We start from the raw sequence: 17,698 nt of genomic DNA on the forward strand, positions 1-17,698 counted from the left end.
GCTGAGATTTTCTTCTCTCTTCTGCTATGGGCTTTCCACATCCTCTGTGTCTCAGCACTTTCCTCTTCTCCATTCCAGAAAGAACCTGCATTTCCCCTTCTCAGCTCCTTTCCTGGATTGGTGTGTGCTGTCTCTTGCAGTTGTCATCATGTCTTCAGAATGCATTTGATAGGTACAGGAAGTTGCACCAGAGGGAGATGGAATCAGCAATCAATAAAAAAAGAACTATGTTTCTAAGAAGAATGCATCACGGGCTTCCCACAGGAGTTGTGTACTATATATTCTAATATCTGTGGAACAATGGATCTAATTTTTAGTTCTTCTGCTTGGCTTTCCCAGCCATCTCAGCAAAAAAAGAAAATGGACATTTTAACCTGCTGCCCAGCTTACTGATGACTTATACTAAAGATTGCTTTACCCTTTAACCCCTTCATTGTTATCACAGAATAAAACCTCTCCCTTCTCTTCCTCCAGCTTTATTTCTCCTGGCTACTAGTTTAGTATATTTATGGTGCATGAGTCATCAAGCTGCCCTTTGATTGGATAAAAACCAAGCACCCCTGAGACCATCAGTCAATTACAGCTATTCTCAGCTTCATTCACAGATTTATTAGCTTGCACACACAGAGAGAAATTCATTCAGCAAAGTTCATTCATAAAAATTTCAACACGCTGCGTATCATCCTGCACATTTCAGCCTTCTGTTGCAGAGAGGCTTCTGAAAGCTCTGAGAGGAGTCGGAGAGGGAGGGAAGCTCCGAGCCAGGGTGGGCAGGCTGGGAGGGGATCTGAGGAACACGGAAGGACCACAAGTCAGAGAAATAATGCGGAGGAGCGCCTGTCACTAGTACTGCTGGCTTGAGGCCCAGATGGGATGCAAGACAAGATCTTCCAAGAGAGGGCAGCCATCAGGAGAAACGAACTCAGACAGAAGGGCCTTTGGCTCATATAGACATTTCCTTTTTTCCTTTTTTAAATGAACAATCGCTGGAACAAATAAAGGGTTAACAGGCCAGACATTGCCCCGCCCTGTGGGAACCGGAGGGAGCAGGTTTGAAAGTTCCTGTGTGCAGAAGGGAGGATGGGGGTGGGGGGCGCTAAATATTTCTGCAAGGCTCCCGCACCGCCAGCGACGCGGCGGGACCGGCTGGCTGGTTCTCCGCCCGGTTCCGTGCCCAAGAGTAGGAGGTGAGCGATCCTCGCCGCCGCGAGGCGGGGTCCAAGCTTCCCCAGCAAGGAATCCCCGGCGAGAACACCGGGTGCTGCCGCTGGGCCACAGACGGGACCGAAATCAGCTGGGTAGGCGTTTTCCCCTGGGCTGTTACCCTCGAGGACCCGGAGCCGAGGCAGGCGAGCGCGAGAGCGGAGTTGGAGAGGTGGCTGCCGCAAGTTGCACGGGGCATTGAGGCATTTGTCTTCCGTTCCGTTTATCTAGCAGACGGCGAGGCGATTTATGCAACAGTATCCTGTTTCAGCACTGCCAAGGCTATGCGAGAACGCGGTCAGGACAGCCTGGCAGGACTCGTGCTATATGTAGGACTCTTCGGGCACCCCGGGATGCTGCACAGGGCCAAGTACAGCCGCTTTCGGAATGAGTCCATCACGTCCTTGGACGAAGGCAGCCCGGGAAGCTCGACCGGGAGCAAGGGCTCGCCGCAGCCTCCTTACCCCGCCCTGGCACCTCACCTGCCCGCTGAAGATGCTGCCTTGGCGTCCCAGGAGAGCCCCACCCCACTGTGCACCTTGATCCCTCGCATGGCCAGCGTAAAGCTGGCCAACCCAGCCACCTTGCTGAGTCTGAAAAACTTTTGTTTGGGTACCAAAGAGGTACCTCGACTCAAGCTCCAGGAAAGCCAGGACCCGGCTCCCAGCAGCCCGGCTGCCCCTGAAACCAGTCTCAATAGGGCCGTGCCAGCACCTCCGCCTCAGCGGGACCCCTTGGGGCACAGGGCGACCTCTTTAACTCCTGACGCCTGCCCACTTCCCGGCCCTGGGGAACCAACCCCCCGGAACAGAGAGGACAGACACTTTCTGCAGCACCTGTTGGGGCTGGGCATGAACTACTATGTGAGGGTAAGTCTATTTCCCTCTCTGCACTCCTTCTGCAAGGGGCATATTCTCTGCTTTCTGAAAGGGGCTGCGCATTATCCGGCCGAGTTTTAGGTTTGGATAAGTCATCATGGGGCTTCTCAGGTGGCGCTAGTGGTAAAGAACCCACCTACCAATGCAGGAGACCTAAATGACATGGGTTCAGATCCCTGGGTAGGGAAGATCCCCTGGAGGAGAGCTTGACAACCCACTCTAGTGTTCTCGCCTAGAGAATCCTATGGACAGAGGAGCCTGGCAGGCTACAGTCCATGCATAGGGTCCCAAAGAGTCAGACATGACTGAAGCAGACTTAGCATGCAAGCACATAAGACATTGTGTAGCTGGAGGGGGTGGAGAAAGGAAGGTGGTCTTATATCAAATATCTGGCCTTTATCAGAGTCACACAACTTTTGGTTCAAGGGCATGAACTGGTGCTACGTGTTAGTGTAGGTAGTTGCCAGGGGTAGGGGCAACCTCTCATAGAGAAAGCTGAGATGTCTCTGCTGGACTGAGCATTCTGTACAAGAAGAGTCAAGAATTTCAAATCTAATTAGTGATTAAGACTCAGTAAATTATACTGGCCATTGTGTTTCAGTAGAGATTTTTGTGCTGGAGGAATACATAGTGTATAAGGGACCTGAACTGTTTTTATTTTTATTTTTTTTTTGAACTGTTTTTAAAAATCTAATTCAGCATTTAACAAACACTTCTCCAAACATGGCTGAGTCTCTAGTCTTGTGTTAGGAGGTAGCCTTAGGTCTTTGGTTCACATTTTTTTGGTCTTTATTGCCTACGCTGTGGCCATGGGGCCTTGTCCATGAGCCATGTGCAAAATCAAGGTCCTTATTGGCCTTGCATCTGCCCTTTTCCATTTCATATCTGAGTAAAAGAAGATTTGGCTTCTGTTCTTCTAGAGCTCACAATTTCAATCAGTGAAACCAACAAATACAGGTGAAAAAATAAGAGAACAATATTTAGCAACATATATCTGGTGTGAGATGCTGAGGGAATTCAGGAAAAGGGGAAGGTTGTTGTGGTCAGGGATTCATTCATAGAGGAACCCTCAGGGGAAGGTGCATCTTGGAAGAGCTATCAGATCTTTATTGGCTGAAAACAGGAGATTCCTGGCAGGGCAAGAACTGGAGCAAAGTCCAAAGGCAGATATCACTGTGGTTACTGCAGGGGAGCATCATGCTGGGCTTAACTGAAAAGAGAGGGAATGCTGGAGGGTAGCTGGTGGTAGAGAGTGTGGCTGGCACATAGTTGATGCTCAAACAAATATGAGTAAAATAAGGCAAATTACAGACAGATCTCGGGTAGCTTGGGGAGGAGGGGGCAGCTGACCAAAGCTCTTAATGCCAAATAGGGAGTTTGTAACACTCTGACTGGCAAACAGGAACCCTCATGGGTTTATAAATCAACTACAACCTGATGAAGGTTGTTTCAAAAAGACCAATCTGTGAATTTATTTGTGAAGCAGGGAAAAATTAGCAATTGGGATGTCGATAAGAAAGATACTCTAGTTAGGCACCAGGGGTGGTAACATGGATTAATGTGAAGATGAGAGAAAATAGATGAATATGAGTCTTTGTGAAAAGAACCTCAACAGTCTCGAATGACTGAGCAGATCATTTCAGATCATCATACAAATAACAGACGGGTGAACATTTATTGAGCAGCGAGTAGACTGCTGAGCGTGTTTATTGCTATTTATAGTGTCTGTGGATGATTATTGATAGAGTTGTGAGGAATGAAAGATAACTTCAGATGTAAGCCTCCCAATGGGATTAGCGATGTCAGTGATAGAGTGAGTTGGGAACAGGGTCACATTATGTTTAATGATATCTAAGTGGTTCTAATTTGTAGGTAGCCATTGTGTAAGACTAGCACTCTGGTGAGTAGTCTGATCTGAAGGTAGACATTTGAGAGATAGCCCAATAACTCTATCACACACAGACAATTAAGATCTCAAAGAAAGTAAAATAATGAATGCTGAAAGGGTTGCAGGGAAAGCAGACTAGAGGCAGCCTTGGTGAATTGATAACAAAAACCTCCAAGGAAGATAAATTTATAGGACACTCAGCTCTTACCCTCCCTCACAGTGACACAGCTCATCATGGAAACAGTTTCATGTATCTACTAAAAGTTTGTGGGTACTTCTTACTGGTCAAGCTTAAGCATCCTCCAGGCTCTAATGGGAGAATGTGATTCTCCTACGTCATGCTCGGCGCCTGCCTTTCCATCACCTGGACATCCTCTGTCTTCTGCTTTGCCTTTCCTTCCCTCTTGTACTTCCCTCCAGCCCCCCACACCCATACACATGTACAATTTCTAATGTGGACAAGTTGCTGTGTGATCTCCATTTCCCTAGGGAGTGTCTCCACTGGCATTTTAGGTTTTTAATGAGGATGCCATGTGTCTTTTTCCTGGTGATGACGATGGATCCTAGGAAAAGTGCTGACCTCATGATCTATGTGAGTCACACTATGTTGCCAATAGACAGTGACATGAAACACCAGTGGACACCTCTTTTAGGAAGTCAAATATACATGGAAAATCCTAATTTATTAACTTTTATAAAACCCTAGCTTTGAAAGATGGAAGGAGCTCAAAATTTATCAAGCTCAATGCCTCCATGAGGAAACTGAAGACTAGAGAAGTGATTTCTTTTTTATGGTCACACAGGTGAGTCAAAAGAAGAGTTAGCAGCAGAAACCAGTTGCCCTGTGTGTGCCAGTCTTTGCTTCTTTCACCACCGGTTTTCATCCTGGTTGAGATTCTGCTCAGAATTCTTTTAGATGTGATGTGCACTCATTTTAAAAGATGAAATGCCAACCTGTTAATTTATAGTGAAAATTATTGTGTCAAGGAAACCAAAATTGTGATCTCATCTGTAGAAAAATGTGCATAGGAAGAGTTAAATCAAAGGTTTCTCGATGATGATGAAAACAGAGTAGAGAAGTGAGAGAGATATTCTTTTTTGAAGAATTTATTTTGTGATGATAACACTTGTTTATAAATTTCATGTGTACAACTTTACATTTCTACTTCTGTATACACTACAATGTGCTCACCACCAACAGTTTAGTTTCCATCTTTCACCATAGAGTTGACCCTTTTACAAAGCTGTTTCACCCCTGCCCCTTCCCCTCTGATAACCTCTACTATATCCTCTGTATCTACATGTTCTTTTGCTTTATTTATTTTGGTTTTTATATTCCACATATGAATGAAATTAATATGGTATTTGCCTTCTCTGTCTGACTTATTTCACTTAGCATAATACTCTTAAGGTCCATCCATATTGTTGCAATTCTTTTTTATGGGTAATATTCCATTGTGTGTGTGTGTGTGTGTGTGTGTATACATGCTAAGTTGCTTCAGTCATATCTGACTCTTTGTGACCCTATGGACTGTAGCCCACCAGGTGCCCCTGTCCATGGGGATTCTCTGGGCAAGAATACTAGAGTGGGTTGCTGTGCCCTCCTCCAGGGGATCTTCCTGACCCAGGGAATGAACTTACATCTGTCTCCTGCATTGGCAGGAGGGTTCTTTACCACTGGCACTACCTGGGAAGCCATGTGTGTATATATGTATATATTTCACATCTTCTTTATTTGCTCATCCATTGATGGGCACTTAGGTTGTTTCTATACCTTGGCTAATGTAAATAGCCATGTATCTTTTTGAGTTAGTGTTTTGAATTCTTTGGATAAATACCCAGAAGTGGCATTACTGGATCATATAGTAGTTCTGTTTTTAAATTTTTGAGGAGCATCCTTACTGTTTTCCATTGTGACTGTACCAAATTTACATTTCCCACCAACATTGTATGAGAGTTCACTTTTCTCTACATCCTCACCAACACTGTTTCCTTTTTGATAATAGCCACTCTATGAGCTGTGCAGTAATAAGAGAGATTCTTGATGGCTAGTGGACGTAGGGGCAACTCTTTTCTGCAAAAGACGGCCACATATTCTATGTTCTTATCCACATCATGTGAGTGCTCCTCTCCTTGCCCAAATCTGTTTTATTCATTCTCTTATCTATTGAGAAAATATGTACTGTAGACCAAATGTGTGATGAACTATTCCAGGCCTTAGGGACACATAAGTGAATTACGAGACCAGATCTGAACCCTCATGGAACTTACATTCCAGTGAGAGAAGCTGAGTCATGATTGAGTAAACAAGTAAATATGTATGTATAAGTAAATATAATATGTCATATGTAGTAAGTACCAGGGAACATTAAAGCAGGGGAAGTAAGACAGGCAGTTAGTTGGCTGGAGATGGAGGATATTGTATTCTTTTTTGTATAAAAATGGCATAGTTAGAGCTGCTTTTAATTTTGTTGTCTTGTGTCTTTTATCTTAACAATAAGTACTTAATTTGCCATCTACTCTAAGTTAAAGTTGACTTTAGGTTAGATATTCTTTTAAAAATGACTCTTTTTTTGGTCTTATGATATAAAATCAGTTATACAGCTGAGAATACTTTATGAATCCCAAGAAACTGTTTTTGAGTAACTTTCGTTCAAGCTCAGACCTTAAACTGCCTGAAGGTTTCTCAAGAAAAGTGGGCTAGCAAACCATTCTTTGAGAGATACCAAATTAGAAATGGACAGCCAGATTGGGTCTGAGCAAAGTAGTGAGGTGGGTGAGGTCTGTTAAATGTGGCCACATGGTGACATGTGTTCCCACTATAATATTACATTTCAGTTTTTTATGAGGTCTTTCCAGTTCACTTTGTCTAGCAACAAACATTCATGTGGAGGTCTCCCAGGTGCCCAAGATGGTCTGTGTAAGGTGAGCATGGAAAATATGCGACATGACCAGTGCTCTCATGTGTAAAATGAGAGACTTGATCTCAATGACCTTGAAGGTCCCCATCACCAGCGTTTTTCTTCTTCTTCCAGTCTTATTGAGATATAATTGACATACAGTACTGTATAAGGTTAAGATGTATAGCATACTGCATCTGACTTATCTACATCATGAAATGATTACCACAATAAGTTTACTGAACATTCATCATCTCATATATTAATGGATACAAAAGAAAAGAAAAAGAAAAAATATTTCTTTGTGATGAGAAGTCTTAAGATTTACTCTCTCAGCAACTTTCATATATAATGTACAGCAATCCCAACACCAGCATTTACAGGCACTAACGCCCCTTTCTCCATGTGGGAGATATTTAAATATTAGTTTCCTTTCCCATATCCAGTTCCCAGATTGCCTACAACTTAGTTCAGAGACTAAATAAATCAGAGGCAAAGAAACCAATCCAGATAGAACTGCCACAGGTTAGCACAGTAGTTCTCACAATAAAACACGGAGTAAGGCTGTTTTCTCAGGGTGAGGACATGGAGACTCAAAGAGTGTATTGTCTACCCTACACTTTACAATGTAAGTAAATAGCAGACTGAAGATTCAAATCCAGGTTTATCTCACTCCAGTGCTCTTCTTCCCACCCTCTCCACTTACCTCCAAGCAAGTCAGGCAGTCCTGCAGGTTCGTAAATGGAGTAGCACAGATGAAGGACCATAATGGGCAGGAGAACTATTATAGGACCAACCCATAGAACTTGCCTGCTTGCATTCATTTGCATGATTTCAGTCTCCTCACTTCAGCTTCACCCAGTGCAACCATTTCCACAGACGGTATTAGTATCCTAGTGCTGTTGTAACGAGTATCACAAACCAAATGGCTTACAACCACAGACATTTATTCTCTCTCAGTTCTGGAGGCTAGAAGTCTGAAATCAAGCTATCTGCAGGGCCATGATCCCTCGAAGGCTCTAGAAGAGAATCCTTCGATGCCTCTTCTAGTTTCTGGTGGCTGCTAGCAATCCTTGACATTACTTGGCTTGTAGAGGCATCACTCTTGTCTCTGCCTCCATCTTCACATGTCTTTCTCTCCTGTGTGTCCAAGGACACCAGTCATTGGATTAAGGCTCTCACTAATCCATTATGGCTTCATCTTAACTTGATTGTATCTGTGAAGACTCAACTTTCAAGTAAGGCCACATTCATAGGTTTTGGGGGTTAAGACTTCAACTTATCTTTTTGAGCTATGCAGTTCAACCCATAACAGTTCCGCAAAACATTTATTGCAGTGTGTTTGTCCACAGAAACTTTCTTGCCTATTGGGCTCATCAGTTTTGGGTGCAAATACGATCTTTTTACTTCCTTTGTAAATCTCTTGGTATGTTCTCACCATCCATCTTCCCTTTTCTAATATTGTATCTTAATACTGAGGCTGTAGACTAGTACTGCCTATTGTCTACACTAGATGTGGTCCATGGTACTATGATGTTCCGTCTGCCCCAACTGTCTTTTCTGTGGGAGAGCACTGGTCTAGGAATTGTGAGGTCTAGGTTAAAGTAATGGCTCTGACGCTAGCCAGCTGTGTGACCTGGGATGAGTCATTTCACTTCTTTATGTTCTTTTATTTGAAACAAAAGTGAACAGAATGCTATCTATGATCCTAAGACCACATGTGCCCTCTCCCATTGTCTGAAATCTTCGATTAGCATCTCTTTTCTGAAGGAAGTAACTTTTCACACCTTTGTCTCAATAGAGAGGAGACAGAATGCCCTTAGCACCCTCTTGCTAACCCTGAGCTGGCTTCACCAGTAAAGCAGAAACCTTGCACTAGCGTGGGTACAGGTGGTCAACATTTTAGAGAGATGGTGAGAGAGGAGTCAGGTGGAACAGTATCCAAGTATGGGATTCCAGGAGGAGTAGAGGGCGGGCAGGTCCAGGAGGCAGGCCAGTGTGAATGATGGTGGCCAGTACTGTGCTCACTTCGGCAGCACATATACTAAATGGTGGCCAGTACTCTGGGACCATGGCTTTGCTTACTTGGTCTAGCCAGCGGGGCCATGCTGGAGCTTGGCATCCAATCCAAGGTCTATAGGAGTACCAGCAGTTTACCCTTCTCTGTTTTCTCTGGGCAAATGTAATAAAAGAAAAAGGCCCTGCCACATACATCAGCAGTCTAATAACCTTGAAAGTGGAAGATTTCTAACCCTGGGGAACCCTTGAAGAGACTGTCCAACGGTTTATGCAAAATTGTGGGACTTTGGTTATGTGGGTTAGTGGTGTGTGCACAGCTAATGGAGGTGGCTTTCTGCCTCTGCTGTTTTTTCCCTTTTTTTTTTTTTTTTTTGGAGTTATTGTTGGATAAAAGAGACATCATACAGGTGGGAGGAAATAATTCCAGCTAAAACTGACTCTTTGGCAATGAGGGTATTATATTTTCTTACTGTTTCTTTCTTGAAGTGGATGTAGAAGTGGATTCTGCTAGAACTTAGGAAAATCCTGGCATAGTTGATCCATTGTTCCTGTTCTCTTTAAAACTGCACATATCTCTTGATCTGACCAGTCCTTGCTCACCTCTGACCACTAGAGCCTTAGTTGGAAGATGGTGTTTCAGAGATCACCATATCCAAAACTTTCATTTTGCAGTTGAGGAAAGAGGCTCAGAGATGTGAAATGACTTGCCCGAGGTCACACAGCAACTTAGTGGTAGAACCCAGACAACAACTGCCAGTTCCGTCTGTGCTGTGCTTAGTCACCCAGTTGTGTTCGACTCTTTGCGACCCCAAGGACTGCAGCCCACCAGACTCCTCTGTCCATGGGGGTTTTCCTCGCAAGGATACTGGAGTGGGTTTCCATGCCTTCCTCCAGGGGGATCTTCCCAACTCAGGGATCGAACCCAGGTCTCCTGCATTGCAGGTGGATTCTTTACCATCTGAGCCACTAGGGAAGCACAGTTCTATCTACGAAACTCTATTTTTAAAATTGAAGTACAGTTGATTTACAATGTCATCTTAACTTGAGGTGTACAACACAGTGATCTATATATATATATTATTTTTCAAATTAGTTTCTCTTATCATTTATTATAAAATAATGAGTGTAGTCTCTGTGTATACAGTAGGTCCTTGTTGGTTATCTATTTTATAAATAGTAGTGTATCTGTCCAACATTCTATTTTCTGCCCCTATCTTGCCTCACCTTCTCTCACTCCCCAAACTAAATGCGCTATGCCAAACATATCTACATAATTGAAATAGTGAATACATGTCTTTTTTAAAGATCAGAATAAAAATGTTTTTCTGATAGGAGAACAGCCTTTAAAAAGCAATGAGAAAGAAAAGGAGATCAAGGAAGAGTGGAAAGGAGCCCAAAATGCATTGGCTTTGCCAGTTTTACCCTTTTGTTTATGGAGGTCCCTGTGGGTGGCAACGTGTCCATGTTGGACCAGGACTTGTACAACATGCATGGACTGACCTTATTTCATTCATCTTCTAAAACCCTTTGAGGTCATTTCACATATGTGGCTTTTCCTCTCACTTCCATTTTCATGTTACTTTAAAGCCAGTACCATACTGTGTCATCACATGGGTTGGATGGAAGCATCCCTGTTTCCCAGTGTGACAGTCCCATCATAAGGAGAGTGGTCTAGAAGATACACAGGGCTCAGGGGGCAAGGCCATGTCACGTGTCTTCCTCAGAGCAGGGGTATGAGGTAGCTGGCGTCTCTTCCCCTCTCCTAAGAGTTATAAGCTTTGGATCTCAGGGTAGTCTGGTCAGATTTGCAATGAAGTATCAAAATCATGGTGACCAAAAGATGCAGGCCTCAATGTTGTGAGCAAGTAGCCACTACATTAAAAGGTTGCATCTGAAACAGAGTTTTATGAAAGGATATTTGGGAAAGTCAAGAGGCCTCAAAGAGCTGGACTTCTGAAAACATTTGTTGAGGGGCATCATATGAGAATTTATTGATAGCATAGCAATGATGATAAGGAAGTATAAATTTGCAACCATAAACTCAGATGTACAAGTTCAGTTCAGTCACTCGGTCTTGTCCGACTCTTTGTGACTCCGTGGACTGCAGCACGCCAGGCTTCCCTGTCCATCACCAACTCCCGGGGCTTACTCAAACTCATTTCCATCGCGTCAGTGATGCCATCCAACCATCTCATCCTCTGTCGTCCCCTTCTTCTCCTGCCAGTCTTTTCCAGCATCAGGGTCTTTTCCAATGAGTCAGCTCTTTGCATCAGGTGACCAAAGTATTGGCGTTTCAGTTTCAACATCAGTCCTTCCAATGAACACCCAGGACTGATCTCCTTTAGGATGGACTGGTTGGATCCCCTTGCAGTCTAAGGGACTCTCAAGAGTCTTCTCCAACACCACAGTTCAAAAGCATCAATTCTTCTGCACTCAGCTTTCTTTATAGTCCAACTCTCACATCCATACATGACCACTGGAAAAACCATAGCCTTGACTAGACGGACCTTTGTTGGCAAAGTAACATCTCTGCTTTTTAATATGCTGTCTAGGTTGATCATAACTTTCCTTCCAAGGAGATGATTGAGGGAGGACACAGAACAAGGGCAGGAAGAAGAGGGCAGACATTTAAGACTGGGGAAAGATGGAATGAAGTTGAAGGAGCCGTTCCTATTTGGCAGGGCAGACACTGGCAGCCAACGATTCTGAAGGAAAATGAGGCTGGAGGCAGTTCTTGGGAGGAATTGGAAATCATGTGACCTGTGGGAGGTTCATGGGATTGAGAGAGGGAGGGAGGGAGGGAAAAGAAGGCAGAGTACAGGCAGTGCCTACCCAGAAAAGAATCTGGAACACAGAGGTCATAAACCAACAGTTTAGTGACATATTTTGTCTGGTCAAATTGGAAAAAAAAAAATTTCTTTTGATCAGTACCAACATTTTAAAAACCAAGAAGGTTCATATAAAACTCTGGATTTTTCTGGCTTCTTAGAAGAGCTGACAGCACTAGGCTGGCCATCCCACATGTTAACAGATGACTAAGTGGGCACTGATCCACAGTCCCACTCAGTTTCACTCACTTCCATCACCTATCTGTCCGAATCCCCTGCCACCCACCCCTCCCCCGCAAGGTGGCTGAGTTTGCATAACCACCTGTGACTTTGTCTTTTATTTTCCACTTCGGAATACCTGGGAGAGAAGCTGAGAATGTCCTCTTCCTGGGCACCATAGTGGGGCTTCTTTCTTTTATGCAGTGGGACGGAGTATTGGGAATGGGTGAGACCCAGGAAACTGGGATGTGGCCTTCTCCACTCAGAGGGTCTCTTCCCATCCTAACAGAGTTGCAGAGTTTTCAAGAGTAGTGGGGCTCCAGGACTGGTGCAGGCCATTCCTATTTTGTGAAAATGTGTCAGGCAAAGTTGGTTTTTGTTATCAGTTCTTTGGGATGATGAATTTTCCCAGAGAAATAATGTCGAAGGTTGATAAAGCTTTCTCATATGGTTGGGGAGAGGATTAAGTGAAAAAAAATTATGTATAAAGCTTAGCACAGAGCTTGTCACATGGTAAGTCTCAGGTCAGGGGAGAAGAATGAACTTTCAAAGTTCTAGGAGTGCCTTTGGGCAAAAAAGAAAAAAAAAAGAAATAGACTAGCTTCGATTTTGGTGTTTTCACCATTCCCTTTGGCATCCTCTCCCCTGGCCAGCACTGCCACCCTGGTAGAACTTTCTTCCCTAAGCCTTTCCCTATGTACTCACCAGGGCAGGCCTGCCCTCTTCTCTAAAGTTGCCTACTATTTCTTTACTAGTCAGCATTCCTCTTCCTTCAGTACAGCAGAGGGAAAAGCATTTGCCTTTGGAAAAATATTTATTACTTCATCGAATCTTCATTGTAGTATTTCTCAAAGTTTGCCAAGCATCAACTATAACAATTGAAAATACTAGTTAAAAGTGAAAATTTTGACCTTACCCCTCACCCGCCCCGTCCCCCCACCCCCACCCCACCCCGGTCATCCTGAATGTGCTGGTTCAGAATCCCTGAGGCGGGGCCCCAGAAATCTGCATTTTAAACAACCCCCCCTACGACCGGAGGAGGAAATGGCAACCCACTCTGGTATTCCTGCCTGGGAAATCTGATGGACAGAGGAGCCTTGTGGGCTCTGGTTCATGAGGTCAAAAAGAGTTGGACACGACTGAGGGCCAGAACACCAACATACACACACCCCCTATGATATTCTGATGCACAGAAAATTTGGAAACCTCTGCTGAGTCCAGCTGTGCAGTGGTTCTAAGTCAGGGATGATTTTGCTACTAAGGGGACATTTGGCAAAGCCTGGAGACATGTTTGGTTGTCATAACAGGGGAAGGGGAGGGGAAGTACTGGCTTTTGGAGACTAGAGGCCAGGGATGTGGCTAAACACCCTACAGTGCTCAGGACAGCCCCCCAAATACAGAATTCTCAGGCCCAACATGTCATTAATACTGAGGCTGAGAAATCCTGAGTCACAGGTACAAAGTGCATAAACCTGGGCTGTGCATTTGGAGGTAATTGTGAATAAAAGAATCAACATCTAATTCAGCATGTGACTCCTAAAAATCTAACCCAAGTAACTTCTAACTTTCTCAGGTCTTCTCCTTTATCCTCTCTCTCTCTTTTTTAAAAAAAAAAATATTTATTTATTTATGTGGCTGTGCTGGGCCTTAATTGCAGTATGCATGGTCTTTGATCTTCATTGCAACATGTGGGATCTAGTTCCCTTATCAGGGATAGAATCCAGGCCCCCCTTCATTGGGAGCACATAGTCTTAACCACTGGACCACCAAGAAAGTCCCTCTTTTAGGGTCTCTTAAATCCACAGACTCTCTAAAATTATAGTTCACTTTCACCTCCACCCAAACAATGCTGCTGTGGCTTCCATATCAGGATCTCAGATGGTGGGTATGAGAGTGAGGGCCCTATGTTGTTATGAGTCAGTTGTACATCAGATATGTCCACACTGGCAGAAGAATTGACCTTTACTCAGGTGCTTTCTGGGCTCAATGGCATTTGTACACTGACTTGGTATCCTAACCAGGGTTATCTACCATTACTGATACCTTCATTTCTATAGGGAAATGCCTTCAGAAGTTAAAGATAACTTACAAGTAGATTTTAAGAACAGAGCCTGTCTTGGGTTGGAAACTTCCTTTTGTTAGAGGGAAAGAACTGCTGGAAAGCAAGTAGCTTGAGCAGAAAGCATGTGTGCTATAACCCCAGAAATTAGATTTTTCCCCTCAATGTCATCAGAGAATAATTTATGTGAATCATTCTTTGGGGAATGGTGAAATGTATAATTCAAACCTTTTTTTTTTTAACCTAGTGCCAACTCTGGGACCTTGAAAGGCATTGTCCCTCCATGTCCTCTCTTCTCAGCATGACTCCTTTAACCCTGGACACAAGGCTCAGACTGATACATTGACTACAAAGTACTGTTTCATAGTGAGTTAAGTGATCCAAGGTCACAGAGCTCATCAACTGCTGAGCAGGGACTATAATTCAGGTTTCCCTACTCCCAGGCCAGGGCTCTTTTCACTACCTTTTGTGAATAAGATGTAATCTTGCATGAGGTGGTTACAGAAAGGAAAGGAGAACAAAGATGTCCACACAAATTCCTGTAATATATGGCAGTGCTTAATAGATGACACCAAAGTGACACAAGCAAACTATATGGGAATTGAGGGAGGAAAGGGGACTCCTTCCATTTGAGATGATTGTAGAAAACAGGGTTTCTGAGTCTTGAAAATGGATGGAGTTTCCATAGGCAGAGATGGAGGAAGAGCATTCTAGGCAAAGAGCATGACAGGATGAGGCACGGAGGTGGGAAAGTGGAGGATATATTTTGAGGAACAGAGAATACAGTTGGACTTGGTTGGATGATGCGTTAGGTATGTGCTAGAGATCAGAGCATGGGCTGGTGCTATAACAAAGTTGTGTTGTATCTGAGAAGTTGGGTTTTCCAACAGAAAACTGTTGAATAATTTTTGAATAGGGGAATTACAAACTTGGAGGTATGTTTTAGAAAGATTACATGGGCTGCAGTGCTCAAAGAGGACCCAGAAGAAGGCAGGCTGGAGAACAGGAGCCCAGGTGAAAAGTGGGTTGGGGATAAAGGCAGTGGCAATAGAAATAAGGAAAGATGTGAGATCCACTCAATAACGACAGGAGTAGGAAGGAAAGGTCTGGGCATCAGGGGTGAATTCCATTTAGCATGTGCTGCCTTCAAGATGACCTCAAAGCATCCAGGTGGAAATCTCCAGAAGAAAATAGGATAGTTAGGTCTGAGGAGAGGGTCTGTTGTTGTTGACATCAAAGCCCAGGGAACAGACAAGGCTACCAAAAAGTGTAGAGCAGAGAGATAAGAGTTGGGGGGCATGCCACATTGAAGTCCTCTGTGGAGGAGGAGGAAGAACAGGCCTTGATGAGCAGGATAGAGAGATGACAGGGTCCTCTAGGGAGAGAGGGGAGAGAGTTGCAAGGTGAGAGGGGAGAGAGTTGCAAGGAGAGAGAGGTTGGATAAAGGAGTATCAAACCCATAGAAGATTCAAGGAAGATGAGAACTGAGAACGAGTCATGGGTTTGGCCTTTTATCTTCTTACTCCCTATCTCCACTAAGATATTCACATTCAACTGCTGCAAACCAAGCTTAGAGTTGGATGCTCCAAACCTCCACTCTCTCCCCTTGCCTTCTCAGGAAGTAGCATCTCCCACTTTCCAAGTCAGGACCACACACTGTGTCACACTGTACCCAGCCTTCAGTTATTGAGTCCAGTCAATTCCACCTTTAGGATGTTTCTCGTGCACCTCCATTTTTCTCCACCTCCACTGCATTTTCTAAGGAGGATGCTCTACTAGGCAGCATTTTCAGACTTAATGATCGGCTTCTTGTGGAACTATTTCAAATGAAACACACTTTGTGAAACTCTGCAACAGTAGCTTTCAATTGAAATTAGGAGATGAATCATCATAATATGAGATATACACTTATAGAAAATAGATACTTCAGGGTACTGGACTGTTAGAGGCAGACAACTTCTATTTGGGTAGTCAGAGAAGGCTCCCAGGGGAGATGGCATTTAAAATGGTCCCTAAGATTGGATAGAAATCTAACCATGGGGATTATTTTTTAAAAAGGATATTCCAGATGGAGGGGACATAGATGAGGAAATATAGGTTATGTATGAGAGAGAGCACTGATTTCAGTTTGGCTAAAGTAGAGACTGCTTTGGAAAAAAAATCAGTGGATAGTAAAATTTGAGCCAGATTATATACAGCAGGCCTTAAATATCAGGCTAAAGAGTTTAGATGTTTAAGCAGAGGCATGAGGATTCATTTGTGCTAGAGAAGGGAGTGAATGGAGGTGGGGAAGCCCTTTCAAAGTTTATTGCAGAGCTAATCAAGGTGAGAAGTGTCTATATGAGGGTCTTGGTAGAGGGAGTGAAGTAAAGAAACACTGGTAGAGACACTGTGGAAGAAACATTTGATGAAGAGGCAGAGAGGAAGGACAGATTCCAGCCCAACATTTTACCTCTAAAATTTTAAGGTAAAGGCTTAGGGTGAGATGGGAGGACATGCCAATAAAAGACATGGGGGATCACAGAAGGAGAAGCAGAGTTGGAAGGTGAGAGGTTTCATTGCTGACATGTGGAGTCATTTCTCCACATGTCATCATTGAAGTCAGGGAGAGTCATCTAGACAAGAGGGAGGTGTCCTGCTGGCAGGCAGAGTTGGGGGGAGGGTTAGTCAAGCTAAACACTTGAGTGTTCTTATCTGACAACTGTCTGGGTAAAGCAGAGAGATTTCAGGTAATTTTTGAGGGTGGTAAAGAATGAAGTGTTTTTTAATGTTATGTGGTAGAAGGCTTCTTTTCTGATGAAATGTTTCGTATACTGTATACTTTTGACCCTTAAGTTAATATATTTTAGTATATGTGCTGCCGAAGTGAGCACTTAAGTTAAAATTATATAAATATGCTTTTGTGTTATTGAATCAAGGCCTTTTCTCTGTTTTATACATACAATGCTTAATATCCCCTTTCGCCATTCTTGCATAAATTCTACTCGCAGTTTATCATCTGCATTCCCTCTTTCAATTTCTTTAGAGTGTGATGAGTTCTCAGACACATCTTCAAAGCAGTCTGAGTACAGAATCAGTTTCACTTTTTAAAATATCCTTTCGAGTTGACTTATACACATTTAATTTAACGTGATTTTAAAAAATCAACTTACCTTCGTAAAGTCTTTCCAAAATTTTGATGTAATTCTTAGAGAAATTATAACCTTTTAAAAAGAATCCACACTGATTTTTATTTTGTTTAATATCTACTTGTTGCTGTTGTTTTTTAGTTGCTAAGTCATGTCCTATTCTTTGTGACCTCATGGACTGTAGTGCTCCAGGCTCCTCTGTCCTCTGCTGTCTCCCAGAGTTTGCTCAGATTCATGCCCATCTATTCTGTGATTCTACTATACTTGGATGATGTGATTTCAATAGCAATGACAGCTGCCATATGCAAGTGTGGCAAAATACAGTGGGATTCTTGGTGAGTTCACAATTCAAATGGTGGCAGCAGATGTAGACATTCCAGTAACCTGCTGGCTGCAGCAAGTTGGTGAAGTGGTAGCCAGTTAACAGAGTTTTATTGTAATATTGTGTGTTAACAGTGCAGCAACTTGGTTTGTTGTTATGTCTCAAGATCCCTAATTTTTTGTTGTCACATGGAAATGCTTTGTTGCATAGTTGTAATCAATGAGCATGTTTTCCATTCTGCTTTTTTTCCTGCT

At 43.4% G+C, this 17,698-nt stretch overlaps 1 protein-coding gene across 1 annotated transcript in view; it reads left to right on the plus strand.

The window, feature by feature from the left end:
- The first annotated feature begins 597 nt into the window (after nucleotides 1-597).
- The window catches only part of SHC4 (SHC adaptor protein 4), a 123,841-nt gene continuing 106,740 nt past the window's right edge, over nucleotides 598-17,698 (plus strand). Inside the window, exon 1 of the mRNA XM_043472045.1 lies at nucleotides 598-2,072. Within this exon, the coding sequence (XP_043327980.1) occupies nucleotides 1,488-2,072 (585 nt within the window). The 5' untranslated portion in view covers nucleotides 598-1,487. The remainder of the gene's footprint in view (nucleotides 2,073-17,698) is intronic.

The sequence above is a fragment of the Cervus canadensis genome, chromosome 6 (genome assembly GCF_019320065.1).
Source record: "Cervus canadensis isolate Bull #8, Minnesota chromosome 6, ASM1932006v1, whole genome shotgun sequence".
Lineage (NCBI taxonomy): Eukaryota > Metazoa > Chordata > Mammalia > Artiodactyla > Cervidae > Cervus > Cervus canadensis.